This window comes from Pseudopodoces humilis, chromosome 2 (assembly GCF_049639895.1).
Source record: "Pseudopodoces humilis isolate 2021_Gansu_Grassland_sample_001 chromosome 2, ASM4963989v1, whole genome shotgun sequence".
In the NCBI taxonomy this organism is placed as follows: domain Eukaryota; kingdom Metazoa; phylum Chordata; class Aves; order Passeriformes; family Paridae; genus Pseudopodoces; species Pseudopodoces humilis.
Genome location: NC_142201.1, coordinates 92,983,599 through 93,006,355, shown reverse-complemented (window position 1 = coordinate 93,006,355; position 22,757 = coordinate 92,983,599). Strand labels below are relative to the sequence as shown.

General features: G+C 44.3%; 1 protein-coding gene across 1 annotated transcript; it reads right to left on the bottom strand.

Annotated features, from left to right (window-relative positions):
- Positions 1-2,486: 2,486 nt before the first annotated feature.
- Positions 2,487-22,468, bottom strand: CCDC191 (coiled-coil domain containing 191). Its single transcript, XM_005523914.3, has 16 exons — positions 22,433-22,468; positions 20,610-20,751; positions 18,914-19,042; positions 18,200-18,378; positions 17,467-17,690; positions 16,519-16,672; positions 14,203-14,393; positions 13,224-13,470; positions 11,462-11,916; positions 10,892-10,986; positions 9,218-9,300; positions 8,104-8,205; positions 6,929-7,072; positions 5,715-5,867; positions 5,187-5,341; positions 2,487-3,702 (listed from the first exon to the last, which is right to left on the bottom strand). The coding sequence occupies exons 1-16, from the start codon at positions 22,466-22,468 to the stop codon at positions 3,570-3,572; spliced, it is 2,622 nt and encodes an 873-aa protein (XP_005523971.2). The 3' UTR covers positions 2,487-3,569.
- Positions 22,469-22,757: the final 289 nt, after the last annotated feature.

Sequence of the window (22,757 nt, the reverse complement as noted above, 5' to 3'; positions counted from 1 at the left end):
AGGACCTTCCAGGAGGGTTTTAGTTGGATGAGACCGGTGTTTGCAGAAGGGTGTCAGACTTGGACACCCAAACATGACCAGCTCTGTTAACTCCAGCGCTGTTGATGGGGGCGCAAGAAATTGTCTCTCCCTAGCTTTTATTTTTTCCCCTGCTGTGGCTTTTGCTGGCCCTGCAGAGGCAACTCCTGTACTGGGAAGGCCAGGGTGCACTGCTGGGGTAGGTGCCCATAATGGACAACAGGTCTGCAAAGATGTGCATTACACTGCAGTGGTCCATGGACTCCCCTCCCAGGCTAAACTATTGTCCCTCCCTGCCTAGGGGGAACAGAGGAAATTGTTTAATATTTCAGACACTCTTTCAGATCCAGTTTGTGCAGGGCCTGGGGGACTTGGAAGTGACTGGTGTACAAATTTAATGAGAAGATGAAATTCTTGTGGTTAATGTTTTTGAGAAACTGTGTAAGAATTCTGTAGGGTAGGAGTATTGGTAGAGGATGGGGAGTTTGCAATCACTTCAAAGTTCTGTATTTGCTGTTGTACTGCAGTAAAAGTCCTCCCCCCACCCCTGTGCAGGAGAACGAAAGCCTGGCTGTGCAGCCACCTCCCTCTCTTGCTAAGAAAAGCAAGGAGCTGACAGGCAGGAGTGTGCCTGAGCTGTGAGTGTGGGCTGATGACCAGCATTAAGGCACTGACATCTGCATCTAGCCAAGTGTTGGAGCAGGAGGAATGCTGTGGCACAGCTGCAGGCTGAAGCTGTTTCCTTGGTCTGACAAGCTCTCTCACGTCACCTTCCTGTGGGAGCCTCAATTTGCAAAACGCCAACATTGTGCCAGGGATTTTAGGGGTATCCTGTGCATCATTTGGCACGGCCTTGCTTCTGCCAAGAAGGTATGAGTTGTTTCAGACAAGTGTGGATCAATAGGGAAGTCAAAGGGTTTCTCATCTGCCTTTTGATTTAGATCATGTTCAGTGTGAATTTGCCTGGTCCCTTGAACATCTTCCCTCTATCCCTCAGCTGGATCTAGCTGAGGCTTCAGCTCCATGCTTGTACTGGCAGTAGGCCAGGGCTATCAAAGCACAGCTCCTGGATCTTCTTTTGGCTTCTTGCTGCTGCAACTGTCCAACCAAAGAGCATCTTGTCAGAAGGTCCTTTCAAAGCTATGAGGAATAGAAGGAAACCCTGGGAGGTGAGAGTATTGGAGGAAAAGGACAGTTTCCAAAGTGTTGACTGTACTTCAAGTTCTTTGGAGGCAACTAAGCTCCACATAAGCAGCATTATTTTCATAATAGTGAAATATTTTCATGGATGGTGAGTGGGCACTGAGTGGGAGCTGTGGGCTTTGAGGACAAAATGTGCATTACTGGGGAAAGAATCTGCAATTAAGTAAACTGGATGCAGCCCTGAGTAGCCAGTGGTTTGGGGTATCTTCTTAGCTGTGCAAGATCTAAATTTAAAATATAAATATATAGCCAGCCTGTTAGTAGGGTCAGTTCCAGGCTGCATGTGGGCACATCCACTCTACTGCTACAAACTCCTGTTCCTCCCCTTACAGCTGCATGTCCTGTCTCTGGCTGGCTGCAATGCTGCTTTCTCTCCAGATGGAAATGCCTTCACCCCTGCCTTTTGTCCTCCAGGTCACTATTGTCCTTACACTGTAAATCCAGGTGGAGGGCGGGCCAGACTTTCCTTGCTGTGTTTGTTGTCAAACCCCAGTAGGGAGGAAAACTGCAGCAGAAAAATGGGAGTATTCAGGAGTTTCAGGAGCTCGTTGAGCACTACATGGCAGAGACTTCCAGTGGGGAAGGGTGTTCTAAGAGCAAGTGGATTGCTGTTAGCACCAAGTGGGTTGCTGGCTGCACTGGGGCATTACTTCGAGAGCTCTGCTCTTCCCTGCCTATTTGGCTCAGTCCTCTGCAAGAAACACTCCCCGCTCTTCCCTGCAACACAAGTTATCCAGCCTCTCAGCTTGTGCTTCCTCTCACAATCTGCCTCTTAATGCAGCCAGATGGTCTGAGCTCGCCCACACTCCATGCAGGCACCTCCAGCTCTCTGTGCTTGGAGAATGCGCTCGTCTGACCTGCTGCTGGTCAGGTCTGCCCCATGCCTTTGGGAGATGGGGAATGTTCAGGTGCTGCAGAGTTGTGGGATGTACCTGGGAGTGACAGCTGTCTTCAGAGCTGCACCGACACCCTGCTTGACAGCCTGGCTTTGTAGGCAGGGTCCTTTTTCTGGCCACATCCCTGTGTCCACATGGACAAATTCCCAATGCTAAAGCTCTGGAGTGTGCTGCTGTGCTTGGGCACCCACCCTGTCCTATGCCACTTTGTCTGCAATACTTAGTGCTCATCTAGGTCCCTGGCTCTGGCCTTCTGTCCAGTGCCATTCAGTTGGCTTGACACAATCTGCACCAAAAGCACAGTTGTATTCGTTTCAGATTTGGGTTTATTGGAAACTTTCAGTGTATATATGGGTTTTTCTCATCATCTGTTAGAAGATAACAGTAAACTGTTGTCTTTCTGGTGTTACTCAAGTACTTCCTGTACTGCCAAATGCTTTTGGAGCGCTTTGCCTGTGAGGGGGAAGTGATTCCAGCTTCCTGCCTTATGTTGTTGCTAAGACATAGTGTACCTGAATGGCATTACCCTGTCTGCATTATGCTGCAGGTTAAGGTTAAACAGTAGTGTGTGAAACTTTCATTTTAATCATGTCAGCTTTAGCTTCTGTAGAAGCTAAAATCTACCTTTTTCATGGAGTTTTGTCTTTTTGTTTCTTTGAAGTACTGGATCAAACAGCCCAGACAAACTTACACGATATACCCTGAAATATTAAACAGCTTGGGCAGTGTTTAAATGACAATTGAGGCTCATAAACTTGGGATCACTGCTTGATACCACACTCAAAGCATGTGCTGCACACAAGGCAGCCTCTTGCAAAAGAACCCAGGTTTTAGACTTTCCATATGCAATGATGTGATCTGTATCATTAGCAAATATGGTTTGCATAAACAGCTCTTCCCTTTCCTCCTCTCATCCAAACTTTCCTGGCACAATTAGCTAGAAACTGTGCTCTGGGTGGCCAAGTTCACAGCAGTGGTTAGGGGTCAGCTGACAGTCAGGTCTGTCTGCCCTCTGGACAAGCTGTCACCCTACAGAGTATTGCCAACAAAAAAGCACCAGATTACTTCTTAGGCAAAAAGAGGTGCAGTTCAATTCTGTGCTTCCTTGGATGGAGGAGGATTGATGTCATTGCTGCAGCTCTGCATGTGGAAATGGCCTTGGCCTCAAACATACCCTGTGCTAAGCTTTGGTTATTTGGCCTTCATGGTCACCAGCCAAGACACCCCTACAGAGGCTTGAGGGGAATGACTTCTTGAAATGCAACACTAAACTGTCAGGTAAGCTTCCATCTAGGCTTTGTTTAAAACAACAGTGACCACAGGGGGCTCCCTTTGTCTCTAAGACCCTCTAGACTTCGTAAGCCTTCCCCCTGGACTTGTTTCAGTCAGCAGGGAGATAGCACGGAACAGAACTGGTCTTGTCTCCTTCCCATCCCATCTGACTCTCTTTTGTCATGTTTGGAAGTTGGGGAGAATTTCAGCTACTCTCCTGCGTAGCTGGTTTCTTCTTTCTTCTCTTTCCCTTTCCTTTCTCATCAGTAATGGGTACTGCCTCCATGCCTTGAATGTGTTCAGTGTAAGTCTCCTGCAAGAAATCAGAGACACAAGGAACAAAGTGACAACATGCAGATGTGTACATGACATAACAAGCAATCAAAAGAGAACTTCTGTTTGAAGGGAGAATTCAGATCTTGAGGATTTGTCCTTTCTGCTGTTAGTCAGGGCTGTCACATGTTAAGCATCTACGTGCAGACCATTTCATTGATACGTCAATCATGGTGGGGAAAAAAATAACATATTGCCCTTTTCTATTGCTCTCCACCAAAAATTTTGCTCTTCTTTCTGACAGGATTTAGTAGCTGGTGTTTGCTTAGCACTCTAAAGATGAAAGAGTTTTTCTGAAGAATAAACAGGGCCTCTCAAAGAAGTTTCTTTAGGAAAAATGCAGGCTCGTTTGGTCCAAACCAAACCCTTGGTAATGCAGGCAGCTGGGCTTCAATTCTTACCTGATTTTAATCACCCCATCAAAGGTGCCCTTACCCTGGGTTCCCATATGGGCAATAGGGAACCACAGTCCTGTCTAAGGAAGAGTTTGTTATGGCAAGGTCTGAACTGCCTTTTGCAAGTGGGGAAAGAAATAGAGAATGTCAGGTGATTATGCTCCTAACAGGAGGTCATATGTAGAATGAATCCAGTCTCTTCCTGGGTCTGACTTTCCCCTGGTTCCTCCAGTTTGCTGGCTTGTTAAACTGTGCACTATTCAGACCTTACTGACACAGCAAGCTAGAACAGGTTTGCTCTACCACATAAGAGGTGAATTTTATTTTATTCTTCCTCCAAGGTGCTGCAGATCCTGTTGGGGCTGTGCACAGGCACAGCCTATTCATGACTGCATGCAGCTACCATGCTTCCATGATGAGGCAGGTGAACAGACTTCTGTTTTCTGCTGAATTTTGACAATAGATTTTTCTTCTGCTAGAATGCATTTTATGGGGCAAGCAATGGATTTGGTGTGTCCAGCTCCAGACATGATTGGTAGAACTGAGTGCTCTAGTTTTTGCTGCCAAGTCAGACTGGTGATGGCATACATGTAAAGACTCCTTAAATAGGATTTCTAGTTGATCACCTTTGGATTTGTGAACTAAATCATCTGCTGTGGACAAAAACGTACTATGTAATTCCTTCACAATCATTTGGCTTGCTATAATTGTACTTAAAGATTTTCCTAAGGCAGCTTTTAGCAGAAGCTGCATGGCCAGATCTGCTAATCAGCTTAGAAAGTTTCAGCTTCTTATCCTTACTTAGGCTTTCACTGTGTTCTTTTTTTTTTCAGATTCAGAAGTCCTGTGAAGGGTACCATTACACTTTCTTTTCCAGGCTTCATGGAAACTTAGCATAAACCTCTGCTGATCCTGTCTGTGCATATCACAGAAGCAAAACACCAGCAGTATAGAACCTGTTTCATGTGTTCCTGGGGAGCAGCTGGCCTGTCAAAAGTAGTCCCTAAAATAATCTACAGGGTATATTATACATAAGTAAAAATAATTGCTGATAAGAGCATACACTTACTTGTTACTGTGTTCAGCAGCAATCTTCAGCCTCTCCAGTAAGGCCCTTTTTTCTTCCAAGGTATGATCAAACCACGCCCAGAAGCACTTCCTCATGAGGCAGACTGTGTGGAAGGTATTTGCTCTCTCGTCCTGAGTAGAGAGATAATCCTTGTACTGGGGAGGAAGACAAAGAAACAGGTGAGAATGGCTTTTTTTCTCCTTTTCTCTCCCAACCTCTGGCCCAATAAATACAGCAGTTCTGAGACTGTGGCAGTGAAGGGTAGTGGGCACAGGAGTGTAAGAAAATCAGGAGGGAGCAGGATGAGAGAGTGGATGGTGGAGGAGCACCATAAGAGAAAATTGTGTGTGGAAGAGAGTGAAAAACTGAGGGAAGGTCTCTGAAAAAGGGAATAATGTTGCTGGAATGGGGATAGCATAACTCTGCAAAGGCTGTACTACAGGTGAGTGAATTGGCATTGTGGTGAGAGGGAAGTGTGGCAGCAGCCAGCTCTCTTGGTATCATTTTTTCACTATAGTGCAGGCCAACCTTTAGCCAGTTCCTGAAGCCCCATCTCAGTAACATATGGGAATAGAAGTCCTCAGCCCGAGACATCTTCTCCCTGAGACTCTGCTGGGCGACCTGCAGCCAAGTCATCAAGCATTTCCTCTGCAGGCCCGAGCTGTGGTGCCTTTGTGCCACCTAGGTGAAGACAGCAGAGACAGTAGCTGGTTACCTGAACTGGTGACTACCTAAATATAAAGTCACAGAAAATTGAGTGCACTAGAAAATCATCTCAGCCTTTTGGAGCTACCCAAATCCAGATTTCTGACAGCTGGAATAACTTAAAGGATCCCACAAAGAGGGGTCAGCATAAGAAGCAAGACCAGTCTCTCTACAAGGCCACTGCTGCATCACTTCTAGAGAATACCCTTTTGAACAAAATGCTCAATTTAACTGACTGTGAATGGGGCAGAGGCATGTCCTGTAACAGCTTAGTCCAAGCCTGTCCATAATGCTGACCAGTGGGGTGGACATATGGAACAGCTTGTATCCACCTACTTCTTCCCAGCTGGAGGCCTATGTGCATTTGGTGAAGTACTGTGAGTAGCTCCAGCGCCAGTGACTTAAATGGAAGCTTTCCAACTTAGCCCTGGGCTCTGACTGGATCTTCAGGATACAGCTGAGTGTTATCAGTCTCTCCCTGATAAGGGATGCCGAGTCAGTCACATGAGGAAATGTTTCATTAGCAATATTTCTGCATCGAGGTCTTAGAAGCTGCCACTTGCTGTTCTGCACTGAGGATAGGGCCAGGATAGAACAGATTGTTGGATTGTCACCTGTAGTGTCCTGCCACTAGCAGTGGCCAACTCTGTACCAGCAACTTCAGAGAGAGTGAAAGCCCTGATGACAGGCTGGGGTTAACTCCTGCAGCTAAAGTTGCTTGGTGGTATCTCACTGATGAGCTTTGCTGTGGAGTAAGAGAACTGGCAGGCACGTGCCATGTAACTTTCTTTTTTTTGTTTAGTCCTGTTTAATCAGCTATAAATGAGGATGCCATCCCTGCAGGTTTTTAATGGCTTTTCATGATTGTCAGATGGGCTGACTGAAAGAACTAATATAAGGCAGGGTATGCTGAGACAATTTTTGCTTTTTCCATCTCTACCTGGCCTAAAAGCCTATTAAGGCTTCTGCTAAGTGCTGCATCTACTTTTCCCCTTTCTCCTATGGCACCAGTCATTTCCTTTACCCTCAACACTTACCACTAGGTTTTTCTTGGCTTGCTCCCTCAGCCTTTTCCATGGCACTATGCCCAGCTTTCTGAGAAGGACCTTCTCATAGTGATCTCTAGCCTTTTTCTGGAGGTGCTGCTCTTTCTCCAGCCTCCTCTGCTTCTCCAGTTCTTTCTGCAATACAAAAAGCCAGTACTTTTAATTCCCTCAGGATGAAGAGGGTATTAAGCAATGACAGTAGATTATCATATTGGAGCTGGAGCTTTTCATCTGACAGGAAATAGGGATCTGCATCATCTTTAACAACATAGACCAGACATGACCCCATGCAGTAGAACCCGTGTCCTAAAGCAAACTGTCTTCTCCTGGGAGATGATGGTATGCCTGGACACTCCCTTGGGCTGTGAATCAGCACTGCAGTTTGAGTTACTGTAACAGACATGTCACCTGTGGCTACCTCAAGTGCTGATGTAGCAGGAACCTTCTTTGAAGTCCAAAGTATGTCTAAAAATTATTCTGAGTTTATGCATGGACCCTACCACTTAATCTAGCCTAAACAGCAGGGGAGGGATGTGGGTATTTTGTAACTGTGTAACACTACTTTTGACTGATACTCAGGGATAAAGGTCAAACATTCTAAAACATTCAATCCAAGTATAACTGTAGTTGTAGGTTGAATTCCTGTAGGATGTCAAACACGCTATTTGGGTTTTTAGGACAACACCAAGTAACAATTAATGAAGTGCAGCTATTCCTAGGTTAGCTCCAAGAGGAAAAGGTACCCTTGACATAACTGTCAGGCGTGTTTACTTCCGAATCATGTGTTTGTGACTGGTATCACTGATTACATTTGGGGTGACTAGAGTGGAAGGAATCTGAGAGTAGACTGAAGATGCTGCCACTGTGAGGGGCTTATGTGGCTGTATCTCAGCAGAGAATGTCCAGCAGCTGGGACCCCTAGTCCTGCTGAGGAGTCAGACAGCATATACTTCATAGTACATTTGGGACACAGCCCTTCCCCTAACACTGCCAGAAAAGGGGGCGGATTGTGAGTCTGTATTGTGGATGCTGTGCTGTGGAACTCTGCTCTACCAGTGAAGACCTTCTGTTCACGTTACTCTGGCTGCTGTCTAAGTACCAGTAGATTATGGATCTTCTTCCCTATCTCTGCTAAAGGGGAAGAAACAGGTGAGGCATTTGGTCACCAGCTTCTGCTGCCTTCTTTCTTCCCGGCGTTTCTCCTGCTGTGCTTTCTTTTCCTCAGCTTCCTTCCTCTGTAGTGCTTCCTCTTCAGCCTTCAGCTGGGCCTTGAAATGGAGAAAGGTGAAATTCAATTTGTTTCATGTGACCTTTTCCATGAACACAGATCTTTAAACTTCCCTAGTATTCCTCTAATATTGACCAGCACATGAAACTTCAACAGGTGAAATCTCACACACTAGACTTGATCTGTGCTCAAGAGTGAACTGTGGAAGGGACAGGGAGGGAGGGACTGTCCTTTTTACTACCTATAAACATATCTCTATCTATTTTTCTATGTATGTACATGTATATCTTTCTTTGCCCTAAGTTATAGTATTTGTCCACTCTTCCTCTAAAAAAATGTAAACCATACACCAAGTCATTTACTGAAAACTTGATTACTGAAGTCAGTTCTGAATCCCTAGGCTCTGCTCTCAAATTTAATTTCCACATGCAAAGCAGCATTACAGGTACCTGAACATTGAAGATCCCACTTTCTAATCCTAACGCAATTTACTAGCAATGTTTTCAATAACAGTTTAATACCCTGACCTTAAGAAGGCTTCTCTGTTGGATGTGTATCACAGAATTTGTGTATTAACTATCTTCCTTCTTCAGCAGAGATTTGCTCGAAAGATGCAGATTTTTACTAGGTGAGACTTCATTTCCTCAAGCTGCATGTGACCAGAGAGGAAAGCCAGGGAGGGGAACCCCACCACTGCCAAGTCCCACCAAGTGGATCTCTGTGTGCACTTCCACCCTTACCATTCTCAGCAAAGACAAGCTACAGTCATGGGGTATGTGTGAAAAAAGTGTTATGGGGTGGTAAGGGAGGCTGCTTCTAGAACTGCAGCTTCAAAATGAAGTGTCTGCCTACGATACAGCAGGGCTGGTGCTGCAAAAGCAGTGGTAACTACTTCTTTTGATGTGTGATGGACATTTGCTTTCGCACAAGTCATAAAACTCCTGCTTTGGATAAAGGGCCTTTTCTCAGTCCCTGACTCTGGGATTAAATCAGCATTTCATATAACTGGAATGACATGAAAGACAGTTTATTTCATTTTCCACTTCCCTTACCAGTTTTTCCTCTGCTTTTCGTTGTTTGGCTTCTTCTATTTTCTTCCTCTGTTCTGCCCGCTGAATTGCTCTCTCCTCCATCCCTACAGAAACAAAGGACATAAAGCTTAGTGGAAATGAGCTGTGGTGTAATGGTGCAGAAGTTTAGGTGAACAAGGATGCATCACTCTATGCCAGGCCCCCACTGCCTTGGCAATGCTAGCACAAAGGGACTTGCTTCCTGCTTCTCCTTGCATCCAGCAGCGTCATGAACAAGGAACCTATAAACATTTATGAGATGACTCAAGATCGTGGCAATTATTTTCTCTCCACCCTCCATGGTTGACAGTCACAACCATGAGGCTCAGTTATGAAAGAAGCTGTGTTCAGAGGGTTTGTCCCTCCCTGCCTTTCCTGATTGAGGGCTGAGGCTCAGGGCACATGACTTAGCAGCAATTGCTCTGAGGTCTCCAGTAAGCTCTAACTGCTTATTTACAAGCATTTTCATGACAGCATCATTATCACAGTGATGTAAAGGTACTTGGTCCCACTAGTAAGAAACTAGTGCTTAATGCTTCTTTTGGAAGATAAATTGCAAGATAAATGGAGTGATCTTGCTGGCCATCAGCAAAGGTGTTACACACAGAATATGCAGAGGAGTTGGGAACCCGTGATTGCGTCCTCTGTAGTTGCAAACAAAGCACAGGCTGGAGCAATCGATAACTGGGAGGCATTGAAGTGTTTTTACCACAGTATGTTTCTTCAGATTCCTTTCTCCTCTCAGCTGTCCCAGGATTCTATGCCAAGGAAAAATCATTCAGTGATAACTTCTTCACTGAATTTTCCTGGGATCTTTAAACACAAGTGCTTGGATGCTCTGAAAAATGTGCTTGCTGTCTCTAAGGTGTACAGAGTTGAGGACAATCAGGATGCATGATGGCTTGGACTAGATAGCATTGGAGCTGAACACAGGTTGTGAAAGACAACTATTAATGCCCAGCTGTCATGGCCAAAAAGGTCTGCTGATCCCAAAAGTATTGAAACATCACAATGATTATATTCCAGACAAACCTTTCATGCAGACTGTCACTACCCTGCATTGATACAGAACTTCACCTAGGGATGTAACAGATCCCTGATCCTAGTTTACTGATGAAAAGGCTATGTTGCATGTTTATTGTGTTCCAGTGTGGCCAGAGAAGGGGAGATATCTTACAAAAGGCAGGGATCTGGAGTTCCTTCTCCAGCCTGGCTACTGTTGTCTCATAAAACATTGGCTAGGCACTTAATTCCCTCTGAAATCTCAACACCTCTGTCAAAGCTGGAGGAAAATGACTGGTTAGTTTAAGTGTTACTTGGATGCATAACGAAGGGAATGAGACTGATGGCAAAAAACCCTGAACAGCTTCTCTGAGTCTTGTCACAGCTGAGACAACCACAAGGGTCAAGAGTAACTGCCACAACAGTGTACTAAGTGTGGACATGAGGGGTTTGCAGTGTCCCAGGTATTACAGATGTCTGACTCAGACAGGAAAACAGCTCTCCCTCTCTTACAGCACTCATCAGACTGGGAAAGAAAGTGCAGAATTTTACTTGCACAGTATTATCAACCAGCAAAGCTGAGGCGAAGAGACACTTCCATACAAGCTGTTGAGAAAAGTGTTCTGGAACGGTGTTTGCTATCTAGAACAATACCTTTCAGTATGGGATGAGGTGAGGTAAGACGGCTGGAGGGCCTCCTGCCTTGCATTGCTGCCCTTGTGTTTCCTGGCCCATGACAATCAGGTGGGCTATGAAAGAAAAGAGTAAGGAAATTCTTCAGTGAATGTGGTCAAATTACATCTCACACCTACCACCTCTGGCCTTGTAGTTTCTGTTCTCCATTGTGTTGCATTGTGTCTGATGCACCTTTCTTATGCATCCTTGCAAAGGAACTGAGTTCCAGGGCTCCTGCATGGTCTGAAATATGGAGGATGATGCTTTTTCCATAACTAAATAGATCCCTACTGCTACTTTGGGGGACACTAGTGTTAGAACTGTTTCTAAGTGGATCCTGCATGGATCACCTGATGTTGAGCCAGTGCAGGGAGGGAGAAGGAGAGAACTGTGTCCAGTCTGATACTTGCTTTGAGGCTAAGTCACAGCTGAGAAGAACAGCAGATAGCACTAGCATAACTGAAATGTTGTGCCTGGCAAATTCTGGCTCAACTTGAGTGGGAATGAGACATGATGACTAACTGACCCTGCTTTATTGAGGGCACATACCTCAAAGGGGTTGTATTTTTGCATCTGGATTGTTTTTCCTCCCTGGTTTGAGAAACAGAATTGTTAAACGTCTGGGTTACAGCCATAGCTTGTGCTGCCTCTTCTTTATCTCTGCTCAGCTTCTGATTTTCCTGCAGTTTAAGGATCAGCTCTTGCTGTTTCTGAAGCTGCTGTCTCTGCTCCTCAATCACACGTTGCTGGAAGGTGTGACGGTGCTCAAAACGACTACCATAAGCAGGAGATGTCTTTGGACTGGGTGCCTGAAACTGCTGGAGGACTGTGGTTATTTGATTCATATACATAGCCTGGTCCTGGGCACTCAGGGCTGCATGTTTAATTGTAATCTCCCAGGCAAATTTGGGGTTTCTGCAGAAATGCGATGTGCGAACAACATCCCAACAAGACTGCTCTCTGGTCTGATCAGGCTCTTTCTGTATGAGGCAAGTTTCAGTTGGCTAGGAGAAGAACAAAAAGAAATGAGGAAAATTTGGCATTGCTTAAAACCAAGCACTGTTCTGCCCTTCCTGCTTAGTTTTTTTTAAAATGCAAATCTAGTGAGATGCCTGAGAAGTAGGGTAATCTCAGCTATGCAATCTTTATCCAGGCAGGCCAGAGGGGCCCCATTATGCACAAAATGGAGGCTGTGGAAAAGAACTCTTAAGGAGCTGAGTGCCATTTCACCAGGAGGAAGAAATCCTGATTAGGCAAGAGCTTTGGCAGGAATACATCCTGACTATTTTGTTAGGGAGCACATCTTAGGACAGCTCATTTCTTGGGGATTAGCACACTCCCTTTTGGACTGTGTTGTTCCTGCTCAGATGGAGAATAAAATTAAAAACAGTTGTTCAAGTGATACACAGCTGATCTACTGAACAGTCCCCTTTTAGATGGAAGAGAAGCCTGAAAGGTGCTTCCTTATGCCTCTTTTCCAGCTTTGATAAATGTTACCAAAAAACAGGGGCACAGTCGGGAATGAGGCTGTACCTTTCTGACACATGATCATTCTCTAAAGAGGCATTAGCTGTAAGGTCTGCTTTTCTAGGTCAAACCCTAAATTCAGTCCCATTCCTTGAGCACAAATTTTACCAGTGCAGCAGAAGAAAAATACAGGCCTACTAGGATAGTATAAGCACTGAAAGAAATAAACTTTTGCTTACACTCAAGCAAACAGAAAGCAGCTTGACTTGTAATATGTGTGTGAGAGCTCTAATACCTTAGGGCACTGATATGGTACAGATTTTATAGACAGAAGGGAAAGTGGGGATCCAACCTGACAAATGACAGTTTAAGGAAGCAACCTCTGATTCTCCTCTCTTACCTCCCTGTGGTGTGCATAATCCTGAAACAGTCAGTGACAACCTTTTTTTTTCCCCCCATAGTTAAAAGTAGGAAAGCTGCATTGGCATGAAAAGTATCTCTTGTCATGCAGTCAAGTTATTCTTTTTAAGCCTAAGCTGGCATCAAAGATGTAACTAATCTCTCAGTAAAAGTGATCTGGGGGTGGCATGCTCATTGCGACTCAGAGTACATGAAGGGTTGTTCTTTGGCAGCACTAGAGATTATTTTTAAAACTCATCCATTGTCCTTCATATTTGTCTCTGATTTTTAGACTTCTGAACAGTTGCAGGCAGGTATTTGAGGGTCACCCTGGGAAAGAAGATTTTCTCTAGAACAATATACTCTTTATTTCAGACTGCATAAAGTAAGTACTTTCTAAGAGTACTGCTATGCCAACAGGCAAAACTACATGAGGAGGATTTACCTTGTCTTGCTGTAAATCTTGATGTTGGTTTACTTCTGCTGTCCCAGGCTTGTTAGCCTCCAGTGGCCTGTCCCCACCTTTCCCCAGTGACACAGCCTCCAGCAGCTGTTCCATCTTTCTCTTTGTCTGCTCCCTCTTGATCTGCAGCTCTCGCTTTTCCGTCTCTGCTTGGCTCCAGTGCTGCCAGGCCAGAAAACAGCAGCGCAGGAGGTGTCGCTGGTTGTGCTCCACAGCCAGTTGGGTTTTCCTAAATGAGAAAACATTTGTGTTATGGCAGGAGTGAGGCTTCTGCCCAGGCACGAAGCCACATCATTTCCTGAGTCTGTTTACTGCTTAACCCTGAAGGCCAGCTGAAGTTGGACCGAGCTCCTCCAAGGAGGAGTGGGAGGGCAGAAAGGATGCCTGCTATTCTGAATTAAGTTTCGCTGGTTCACACATTGTAATTTCCTGTGGCATCTCTGGAATGCAGGATAACTGCAAAAGAGGTATCTTGTTCCCTGGCCAGCTGCATATGGGAAGTGATAGTGTCTCACCACTGCAGCCTGCCAGACACCTGTGAAGGGAAGCATCCTCTCTGGATGATAGGGAATTCATCCAACAGCCTCCCTAATGAAAGGCACTGGCCAAAATGATCTCTGCTATACTTCTACTGAAACAGCAAATATATTAATCAGGAATAAATTTGGCAACTCATATTCTCTGGAGTCCAGAGCGAGCCAGGGTGAGTTTTCTAGGAAAGATACCTATAGCGACTGAGACACAGGCTTGTCAGAAAGTGCTAAAGCTCATGTTTATATCTGTCCTCCTTTTCATCTGTGCCACAATGCCTCTGGCAGACTGCAGGCAGTGTAGCAATTTTCTAAAAAAGCTGCTGTTTCCCTCCTGCTGGATAACTGACAAGCTCCTTTTACAGTCCCTGATCACTGCTCTGCCCAAGTAAGGCTGCAGTAGGAGGAATTCCACAGCAAAGGGGCACTACCTGTTTTGATCTTGGAGATGAACTTCCAATTGCTGTGTCTCCTGCTCTACTTTCTGGGCCCAAGTGTAGTTTCTCCAAGCTCGCAGGGCCTTCAGTTGGCATCTCCAGTCAGCAAGGGCTCTGGCTTTTCCCATTTTAATTCTGTTCTCCAGAATGACTTTCAGCCAAGCAGAGAAGTGTCGTTGCAAGCACTGCATGGGAGAGTTTCAGAAAAGCAATGAACAAGATACAGCCTGTCACACAAATACTGATCCTCTCTGCCCTTTGCCTATTCTGGCTTTCCTTTTTGAGATTCTTTTTAGAATCCTCATTTCCAACAATTATCTTGAAGATTAAAAAGAAGTATTGTAAAACATGTGCAGGTCTTCTACAAAAAGCTGAAAGGGTCTAGAAAGACATTATGAAGGGGCTCTATGCTTTGGAGTGAAATGCATGTAGTTCACCAAGTATAAAGGAATGAAAGGGGTGAGGAAAATACAATCTCTAGAGACAGGGAAAATATTTTCAAAACTAGAAAATGTCTAAGATGCTACAGGTAAGAGCACATCTGTGAATAACTACTGCTTTTTAAAAAAATAAATTTAAGACAAAAATCAAGATACTTCCTAGAGTGAATTTATGACATGGCCTCAGCTCATCCTTGTTCCAGCAGGAAGCCAAACCTTTCCCCTATTGTGTAATTAGACTCGCTGCCTTTGGGAGTAATTTACATTGTACAGAGCAGCAATTTGCTATCTCATCTACCCCATAATTCTAGCCCTGTCACTGCAGACACTGTTCATTTTGATCCTCCAAGTGGGTCAACTTACAGGACTCTGCTGTTCCCCTTTTGTCATAGTGCCTTGTGTTAATTGCATTCCTCTCTCACTGAAATCTTCAAATGGAGACTTACAAAAAGTCAATGCATTAGCTGTTTCTTTCTGCTTCAGAAAAGTAATCAAAATGTCACTATTGCTTATCTCAGCCAAGCTGTGTCTTCTCACATTATGCCAGTCCTGAATTGTTCTTTGGTTTCTTTCAGGCTTATCCTCACAGCTTAGACTGTGACAGTGTCTGGAGAGAGGTTGTGTACTGCTAAACAGCAGCCAGGCCCAAATCCAGCAGATAGGCAGATGGATTGAGCTGTGAGGAGAATCACCATAAAATCTACAGGATTCTTCTGTCACCCTGAAAACTAATGCCTTCTGATAATGTTTTCATAGTTTTAGTTACTTTCCCATGAAAGTTCTATAAACATAAGTTGTTTATCACATTCCTTCTAAGAAACGTCTTTTGATGGACATTTCACATGGACCAGTGTGATTGGGTAGGTGGTAACTTAATTATCCAATCCCTGGTCATTGTGGAGAATCTATAAATACTGGAGTCAGAGAATAAAGATTGGTTCTTTCCTGTTCTAACACTGAGAAGCGTTCATGTGAATAATTTGTGTCCTTTAGAGACATTCTTCTGCTGAAAAAAGCCTTAGATGTAGATATATAGATATCAATGATGATGACTGGTCTATTAATTAAAAACATTGTGATGGATGGCATTCATAGCTGCACTCAGGTATACCTGAACTTTATCTCATGCTGAGACTGCTCATATAAAATTATTCAGTGCTAAAAAATCACTCTTTAGTTGTATTTGATACACATTTAACCCAGACCTGACCCTAGTACCTGAATAATGAAGGTGAGACAAAGATTCCTATTAGGAATTATTAAAGTTTGTTTGCCTTGAAAGAGCTGTTGCAGTAATACAAAATATCCTACTGCACCCAGTGGAAGGGGATCCTTGAGGAACCTGTTACCGTGGATGTGCTGGCATGCATCAACTCTCAGAGCCACAGTTCAATATTCATCCCAGGCTGCAGTATTCCTCTTTCCTCTCTCCCTGTTCCTGAACTAGAGTCTTCAAGGCAATCTTTAAAATTGCCACACACACAGTAAGGGTTTCTCAGGCCATTTTTCTGCCACTTTCTCCTTTTATTTCCTTCCTTGAGAGAAAACAAGCTCACTCCACTTCCTCCTCTGCACATCTCCTTATTTCTTATGGTCTCATGTGTCTTGAGAGCCAAGTCTTTTCCACAATTCTGTGTGAAATGTCCCACTGAATACACTTGAGGCTCAGGCCTAGTGGGGTTGGTACCTCAGGATTTCTTGCTCCTAGTCTTACAAGACACTTTTGGCCCTGCTTTCCTACTTTGCGGGTATCAGGATGTCTTTAAAAAAGTAAAAAAATCTGCATAACCAGGACTTTTTACTTCAGGTTTGCAAATGGTAGCCAAGGGCAGGTAGCTCAGAGTCTCAGATAAAGAAAGGTGATGCTCACTCTCTGCTCACTGGTGTGAATCCAGTGCAGCAACTCCTGCGTCTTTCTCTGTTTCTCCTCTTCTTGCTCTTCTCTCTTCAGGACCAGGGGGGGTGACACAGCAGACACCTCCTGCTTTGACAGCTTCTGAGTTTTTTCTTGCCTCTTCCCCTCCCTGCAAAGTGAACAAACACATAGATCTAATATCATGATGTACAATCTAATACCTTATCTTTTTGGCCAATTGTAAGAGAACCACCTCTACATCTTAGAAATTTACTGATTATTTTAAGTTGGTCTTCTTAAAAACCACCTCTGTAATAGTTTGGGGTGCCAGAGATTATTAAACATTCTGGTGCATTTCCTAAACATAGAAGGCAGAAAAAAATAGTAAATTATTTTAGTAAATATTTCATTAAAGCACTTGTATAAGAAGATTTAGCATCCCAGGGCTGCCTAAGTAAATAAATGCTATCCCTAAAAGTGGGATCTCTGTGACAGTCCAAGCTCAACAGAAAAAAAAAATGATGTCCCTGCAGAATTCTCAGCCAAGAATGCTCTTTATTCTTTCATAGTAGGGAAAGTATTGCAAGTACTAGACTTTCAACACAGACTTTTTTTCTTTTATTTGTTTCTGTGTATTGGCTTTCATGTGGCATTAGATGCTAACAAAGCTGGATGTAGCCACAGACTTGATGGAGAGAATGCACAGTGGTGCAAACACACTGCTACTTTATGATTCAGTGCACATATTGTAAATGGCTGAGGGAAGGATAACGCTATTCTTAGCCCACCTTCCCACTCGTGAAAAACTCTGCCACTGGTGCTGGTAACAGAGGACTAAAAGGTTTTGGGAGAGTTCGAAGTCAATAACAGCTATTTTGTTTGGGATCACCACTGCTCTTATATTTGACAAAATGACCTTATAAGTGGTTTTTATCTCTCCACACCCCGCACACCCTTCCTTACATTCTCCAATCTTTTGCCATGGTGTGCTTCTTCTCAGCCATTTCCTTTCTCAGCTTTACTATTTCCCTCTGGATCTCCTCCTCCTCCTTCTTAGCCTGCAGGGCCTTCTTTCTGTCCTCTTCTTGCGCTTGGAGCCTGGCCTCAGCCAGAATTGCTTTCTTCAGGGACTCTTCTTGTCTCTGAAGCTCTAAAGCCCTCTGATGCCTCATTCGGTTTTCTTTCACCTAGGCAGGAGAAAACTGGCAAAAGTTAAAGCAAACACCAAGGACTGAAGAATTTGAAGTTCACTGTACACAGCCAGAGTGGGTCATAATCCACCTTTCACATTAAGCAAGAAACCCTATCCATAGCAGGCACTGACTGGAGAGACTGTGCTCTTGATCAGAAAAACACTCCGTGTGAGAGAGTGAAATTTAATCAGTATTCCTTAATGGGAGCAAACTTAGAACTGACTGCTGTGGCAGCTCTTCCTGTCAGTCTTCAGAAAAAAGCGGAAAACCTGAACGCTTTTGGTGAAAGCTGACTGTGCAAGCTACTGCTGAATGGTTGATGCGCACATGGAAATGCAGTAAAGTTTCAGCTGAACTGTGGAAGAGTATCTTTGGGTAGTTGCTTCCAAGCCAGAGATTATTGCAGGCTCTGAGATAATACTGGGGAGCTATCACTGAGCATTTACTCTAATCCTATAATCCTCCACCTTATTCCTTTTAACTGAGCTGCCTTGCCTGCTTACCTGTTTGTGTCTGAGCTCCATGATTATTCGTGGATCTGCAAGTCTTTTTTTTTCCTTGATCTCTTCAAGTCTAAGGTGTTTTGCTATCCCACAGTTCACAGCTTCACTCTGCAAAAGATGCTGGAGGTATTTCTGGACAGAGGAACTTTCCATTTTGCATTCCAGATAGCTGCACAAGTCTGAAATGAGAAATTCAGATTATCTCAGGCTAGTCTGAAATGAATAAACCCTTCTGTCTCAGATCACAAAGCCTAATGTAATTAAAGGGATCACTTCCCCACGCTCTGAATGCATTTCTGATGAATGCTGACACACTGACTGCACTCCATTTATCCCCACAGCCTTAATCAGTCTTCCATTGAACGCCAGAGCAGTAACAATGTTTCATCCATTTTTTACTGTCTTGCCTCTGAGCATCTCAAAGGACCATATAAACTTGACAGGCCTCAAAAATACCTGTTTACAAAAGAAAAAAAAAATCTCTTTTACAAAGAGAGACATTGAATGTTTACCAGGTGCATTTATGCAGCCATCCAGCAAGATGCTGTAAGATCAGGGGGACAAAAATCATCACATTTCATCTTGTTTCTACTGAGTCCACTGCCCGGCTTTAAAACAACTGTTACCTTTCAGTCTGACAAACCATAAAGCCTAGCCTCCTTCCCCAGCACAGTCTCAGAGAGGAAACCAGGACCTGCTTTGCAATGCTCTCACCATCAAAGTGCTCATACTTTGGAGGAGCTGCAGAAGGCTCTTCCTGAAGGACAGAGTCAACTTCCTCTTCTACATCGCTCAGCTCCAGTTGCAGCTGGGACTTCATCCAGTTACTGAGCAGCTCCTGGGCTACCATGAAGAAAGAGGCTGATGACTTCACTTGCTTAAAAAAAAAATATGGCTAAGTGTAAACTAGCAGTATTGTACATATGTATATGGGATATATGGGTATATGGGATAGTTATATCACATGCCAGGAATGACTGAAACCTGATCTGCAACAGAAGATGGAATAAAGCTAATAGCAAACTTTTTCCCTGTCATGTATATCAGAAATTAATTCTTCTCCACCTCATTTTCACTATGATTCTGCAGGAATTTAGATCACTTGTAATTATCTTCTAGCATTTATCAAGGAGATGGAATTCACACGAGGTAATTAATAATTTAGATAGCTTTTATATGTTTTAATACTGTGCTTGCAGACACTTAGATGGTTTCCATATGTGCGGCCAAGGCTGTCATATGCTAAATTCAAAAGAGCCACTCTTTGGACAAACTTTTGCTTTATGTGTAGAGGTTAACCCTTCCAAGTACCACAGAAACAACTGGTGAGTCTAATTACAAATCTGTCAGGTGGCAAACTTCACCTGGGACTTAGGGTTAAAACTGAAGCTACAGGAATTACAGGAAAATACAAAATGGGCTTTGTGTAGTTACTATCGTTAAGTATTGCAATAATGGATTCCAGTTGAAAGAATTTCAGTTGAGATAGGAACAATTCTGAGGGATTGGCAGCTATAAAAAGGAAAATCCTAGCAGAGAAGGGCAAACAAAAATAATAAAGAAAATGACGAAAGCAAGCAACCTTTCCACCAAAGGAAAAGACAAGGGTTTTCACCACAGCAAAGACAGCTCCTTTGGAGCCATTAGCTGTATAATGCATTCAGACAGTGCACTGTAAGCAGGTAAGTGTATTCCATGCTGTTAGTTGAACCCTTGATGATTACAAGTGAAAAAGCTGACTTCCTGGTTTGAAGAGGATGCTCTTAAGATGTGTCATCATCTTGTTCATCATTTAATTGATTCTTAAAAGAATGGTTAACTCAGTTTTTAAAATCCTGTCTTCTATTAGCTTTTTACACTGCAGATGTATTTCTAGCACTGCTAAGTGATAATTTCCCTCCTTTTGGTTTTTTAAATCTACCACAGCTTTACTTTCAAACCTCAGCAAGCACCTTTGGCTGCAGGCTTTACAAAAGAAATATTTTGTTAGGTAATGAGCAAGGAAAATTTTGCATAGGAATCAAAACAAAACCACATTGTTATTCATAGATGTGAAATTTACATGGAACAACTAAATTTCCACAGCTAATCTGCTATCAGAAATATGTCAGGTAATTTCACCTGGTTTCCTGTAGCGCATTAACTTGGTTTTGACCACACAGTGTATCTTCAAGGGCAGTTCTTATCCTTGTCTTGACCAGGTATATCTCCAGAAGACAGAGATTTTATCCTTCTCTCAGATATGCCATTGATCCTTTTTATGCCTTTCTCCATTAGATGAAAGACATCTTATTATAAGCTGTTTCTTGTGAACTCAAGCTTTACAAGAGCCTGTTCAGCTCAGAGCCACAAAGCTGGATCAAGAACAGTTCATTTTAGGCATCTTGTGGCAAGCAGATTTTAACCTCACCTTCCTCACGGGCCTCACGATGAACTTGCAGCCGTTCTGCAGTTTCCAAACTTGTCACAGGACCCCAAGGCCTCTGTGGACACCTTGACATTTGAAGGGAATAATCTTCAGAGACAGCATACTCAGAGGCTTGGTACACTCCCTTAAAGAAAGGAAAACATTTCTAAGGATATTCATTCTTCCTATATCCACATTTCTTCTCCAGAGAGCAAACATCAGTGGGAATGTAACACAAAACAGCATGGCTGTTATAAGAAATACATTTATTTTGAAATGCATTTGTACAACTGCTTGATTGCATAAACTGGACTTAGAAGTCATTAGCAATAAACACTCATTTAGCAATTAGTGCCAAACACTAAATGACACAGAGAATGGAAACACCCAGCCCCTGGGGGCTGGATGGAGACTTGCTGAGCTAGTGCCCAGCGACCAGCAACTATGAAATTTTATGTCAGCTTTTTGTCATAGCCAGGCTTAGAGACTTCCTGTCCCATATTCATCTCTCTCATGTTAATGGTCCTGACATGTCACTGTGTTTTCCCAAGTAACGCCTGTGCCCCAGACAGTCCAGATTTCTGAATTCTTTCCCTCTATGCTGCTGCTGCCAGAGGCCCAGGATGCAGCCTGAGGAAGCAGATACCCATTCCTACGTGCCACAAGAAGCAGGCTGAAAGTGAGAGTATGGGTGTGCCCAAGGAAACAAAATAAAGGGAACCTCACCCTAGAATTCACTTCCTTTGATGTTAGGTGGTTGTAGGTGCAGAACATGGTGCTTCGGAGTAAATATCTTGTATTGCTCAAAACGCCTGCAACACTTCTGAACAGCAAGTTTTGTGTGTTGAGTTTTATGCCTACCAATAAAACACCTTATTCTTTATAGAGTTTGGATTGGAAGGGGCCTTTACAGATCATCTAGTCCAGCCTTCCTGCCATGAGCAGGGACATCTTTGGTAACACCAGGCTGGGCGGGAGTGTTGCTCTACTTGAGGACAGGAAGGCTATGCGGAGGGGTCTGCACAAGCTGGACTGATGGGCTGAGGCCAGCTGCCTGAATTTCAACAAGGCCAAGTGCCAGGTCCTGCATTTGCAGTGATACAACCCCAGGCAGCACTACAGGCTGGGAGAAGCACTACAGGCTGGAAAGCTGCCGGGCAGAAAAGGACCTGGGGGTTCTGGTTGACAGCAGCTGAACATGAGCCAGCAGTGTGCTCAGGTGGCCACGAAGGCCAATGACGTCCTGGCCTGTATCAGCAATAGCGTGGCCAGCAGAAGCAGGGCAGGGATTGTCTCCCTGTACCCGGCACTGGTGAGGCTGCCTTGAGTCCTGTGACCAGTTCTGGGTCCTTGAATTCAGGAAAGACATTGAGGTGTGTATTCAGAGAAGGCCAAAGCTGCTGAAGGGTCTAGAGGAGCAACTGAGGGAACTGGGATTGTTTAGCATGGAGAAATGGAGGCTCAGGGGTGAACTTCTCACTCCCTACAACCACCTGAAAGAAGGATGTAGCTGGGTGGAGGAGAGACCAGGTAACAAGTGACAGGACAAGGGGGAATATCAAGTTTTGTTATGGGATATTTAGATTGTATATTAGAAAAAATCTCTTCACTGAAAGGGAGACCAGGCACTGACACAGGCTGCCCAAGAAAGAACTTGAGTCGCCATTTCTGGAAGTGTTCAGACAACCTGTGGATGTAGCACCTGGGGATGTGGCTTAGTGGTGAACATGGTGGTACTGGATAAATGGTTGGACTCGGTGATCTTAGCGGTCTTTTTGAATAATGAATCTCTGATCTTCAACCATCTCAGGCTACCCAGAGCTAACCTGACCCTGAATGTCACTGCGCAAGTTATCCCGCATTGGCCCATTGTTCCAAGCTACCCGGTCCAAACCTCGGCAGGGACTAAGGAAAGCCACAGCCAGCGTTCCAACCTCCTGTCCCTCTTCCTGAACCCGAGTTTCACGATGCCAACTTTGGCGCCGAACGCTCGAGTCCAGCGCAGACTCCCCACCCACCGGCAAACCGCACAGCCCTGGGAAACCTCATCCCTGATCCTGATCCTGATCCTGCCGTGCCGAGTGCCCGCGATCGCAAGGCAGCGGGATCCCAGGGAAGCCCCCGGCGCCCCCCGAGCCGCTGAGGGCGGGC

Coding starts and splice junctions, on each gene's coding strand:
- CCDC191 (XM_005523914.3), bottom strand. CDS start 22,468: ATGCGGGATAACTTGCGCAGTGACATTCAGGGTCAG. Junction 20,752..22,432: donor GCAGTGACATTCAGGGTCAG/GTTAGCTCTGGG, acceptor CCTTTCTTTAAG/GGAGTGTACCAAGCCTCTGA. Junction 14,394..16,518: donor TTCACACCAGTGAGCAGAGA/GTGAGCATCACC, acceptor TCTCCCATGCAG/TGCTTGCAACGACACTTCTC.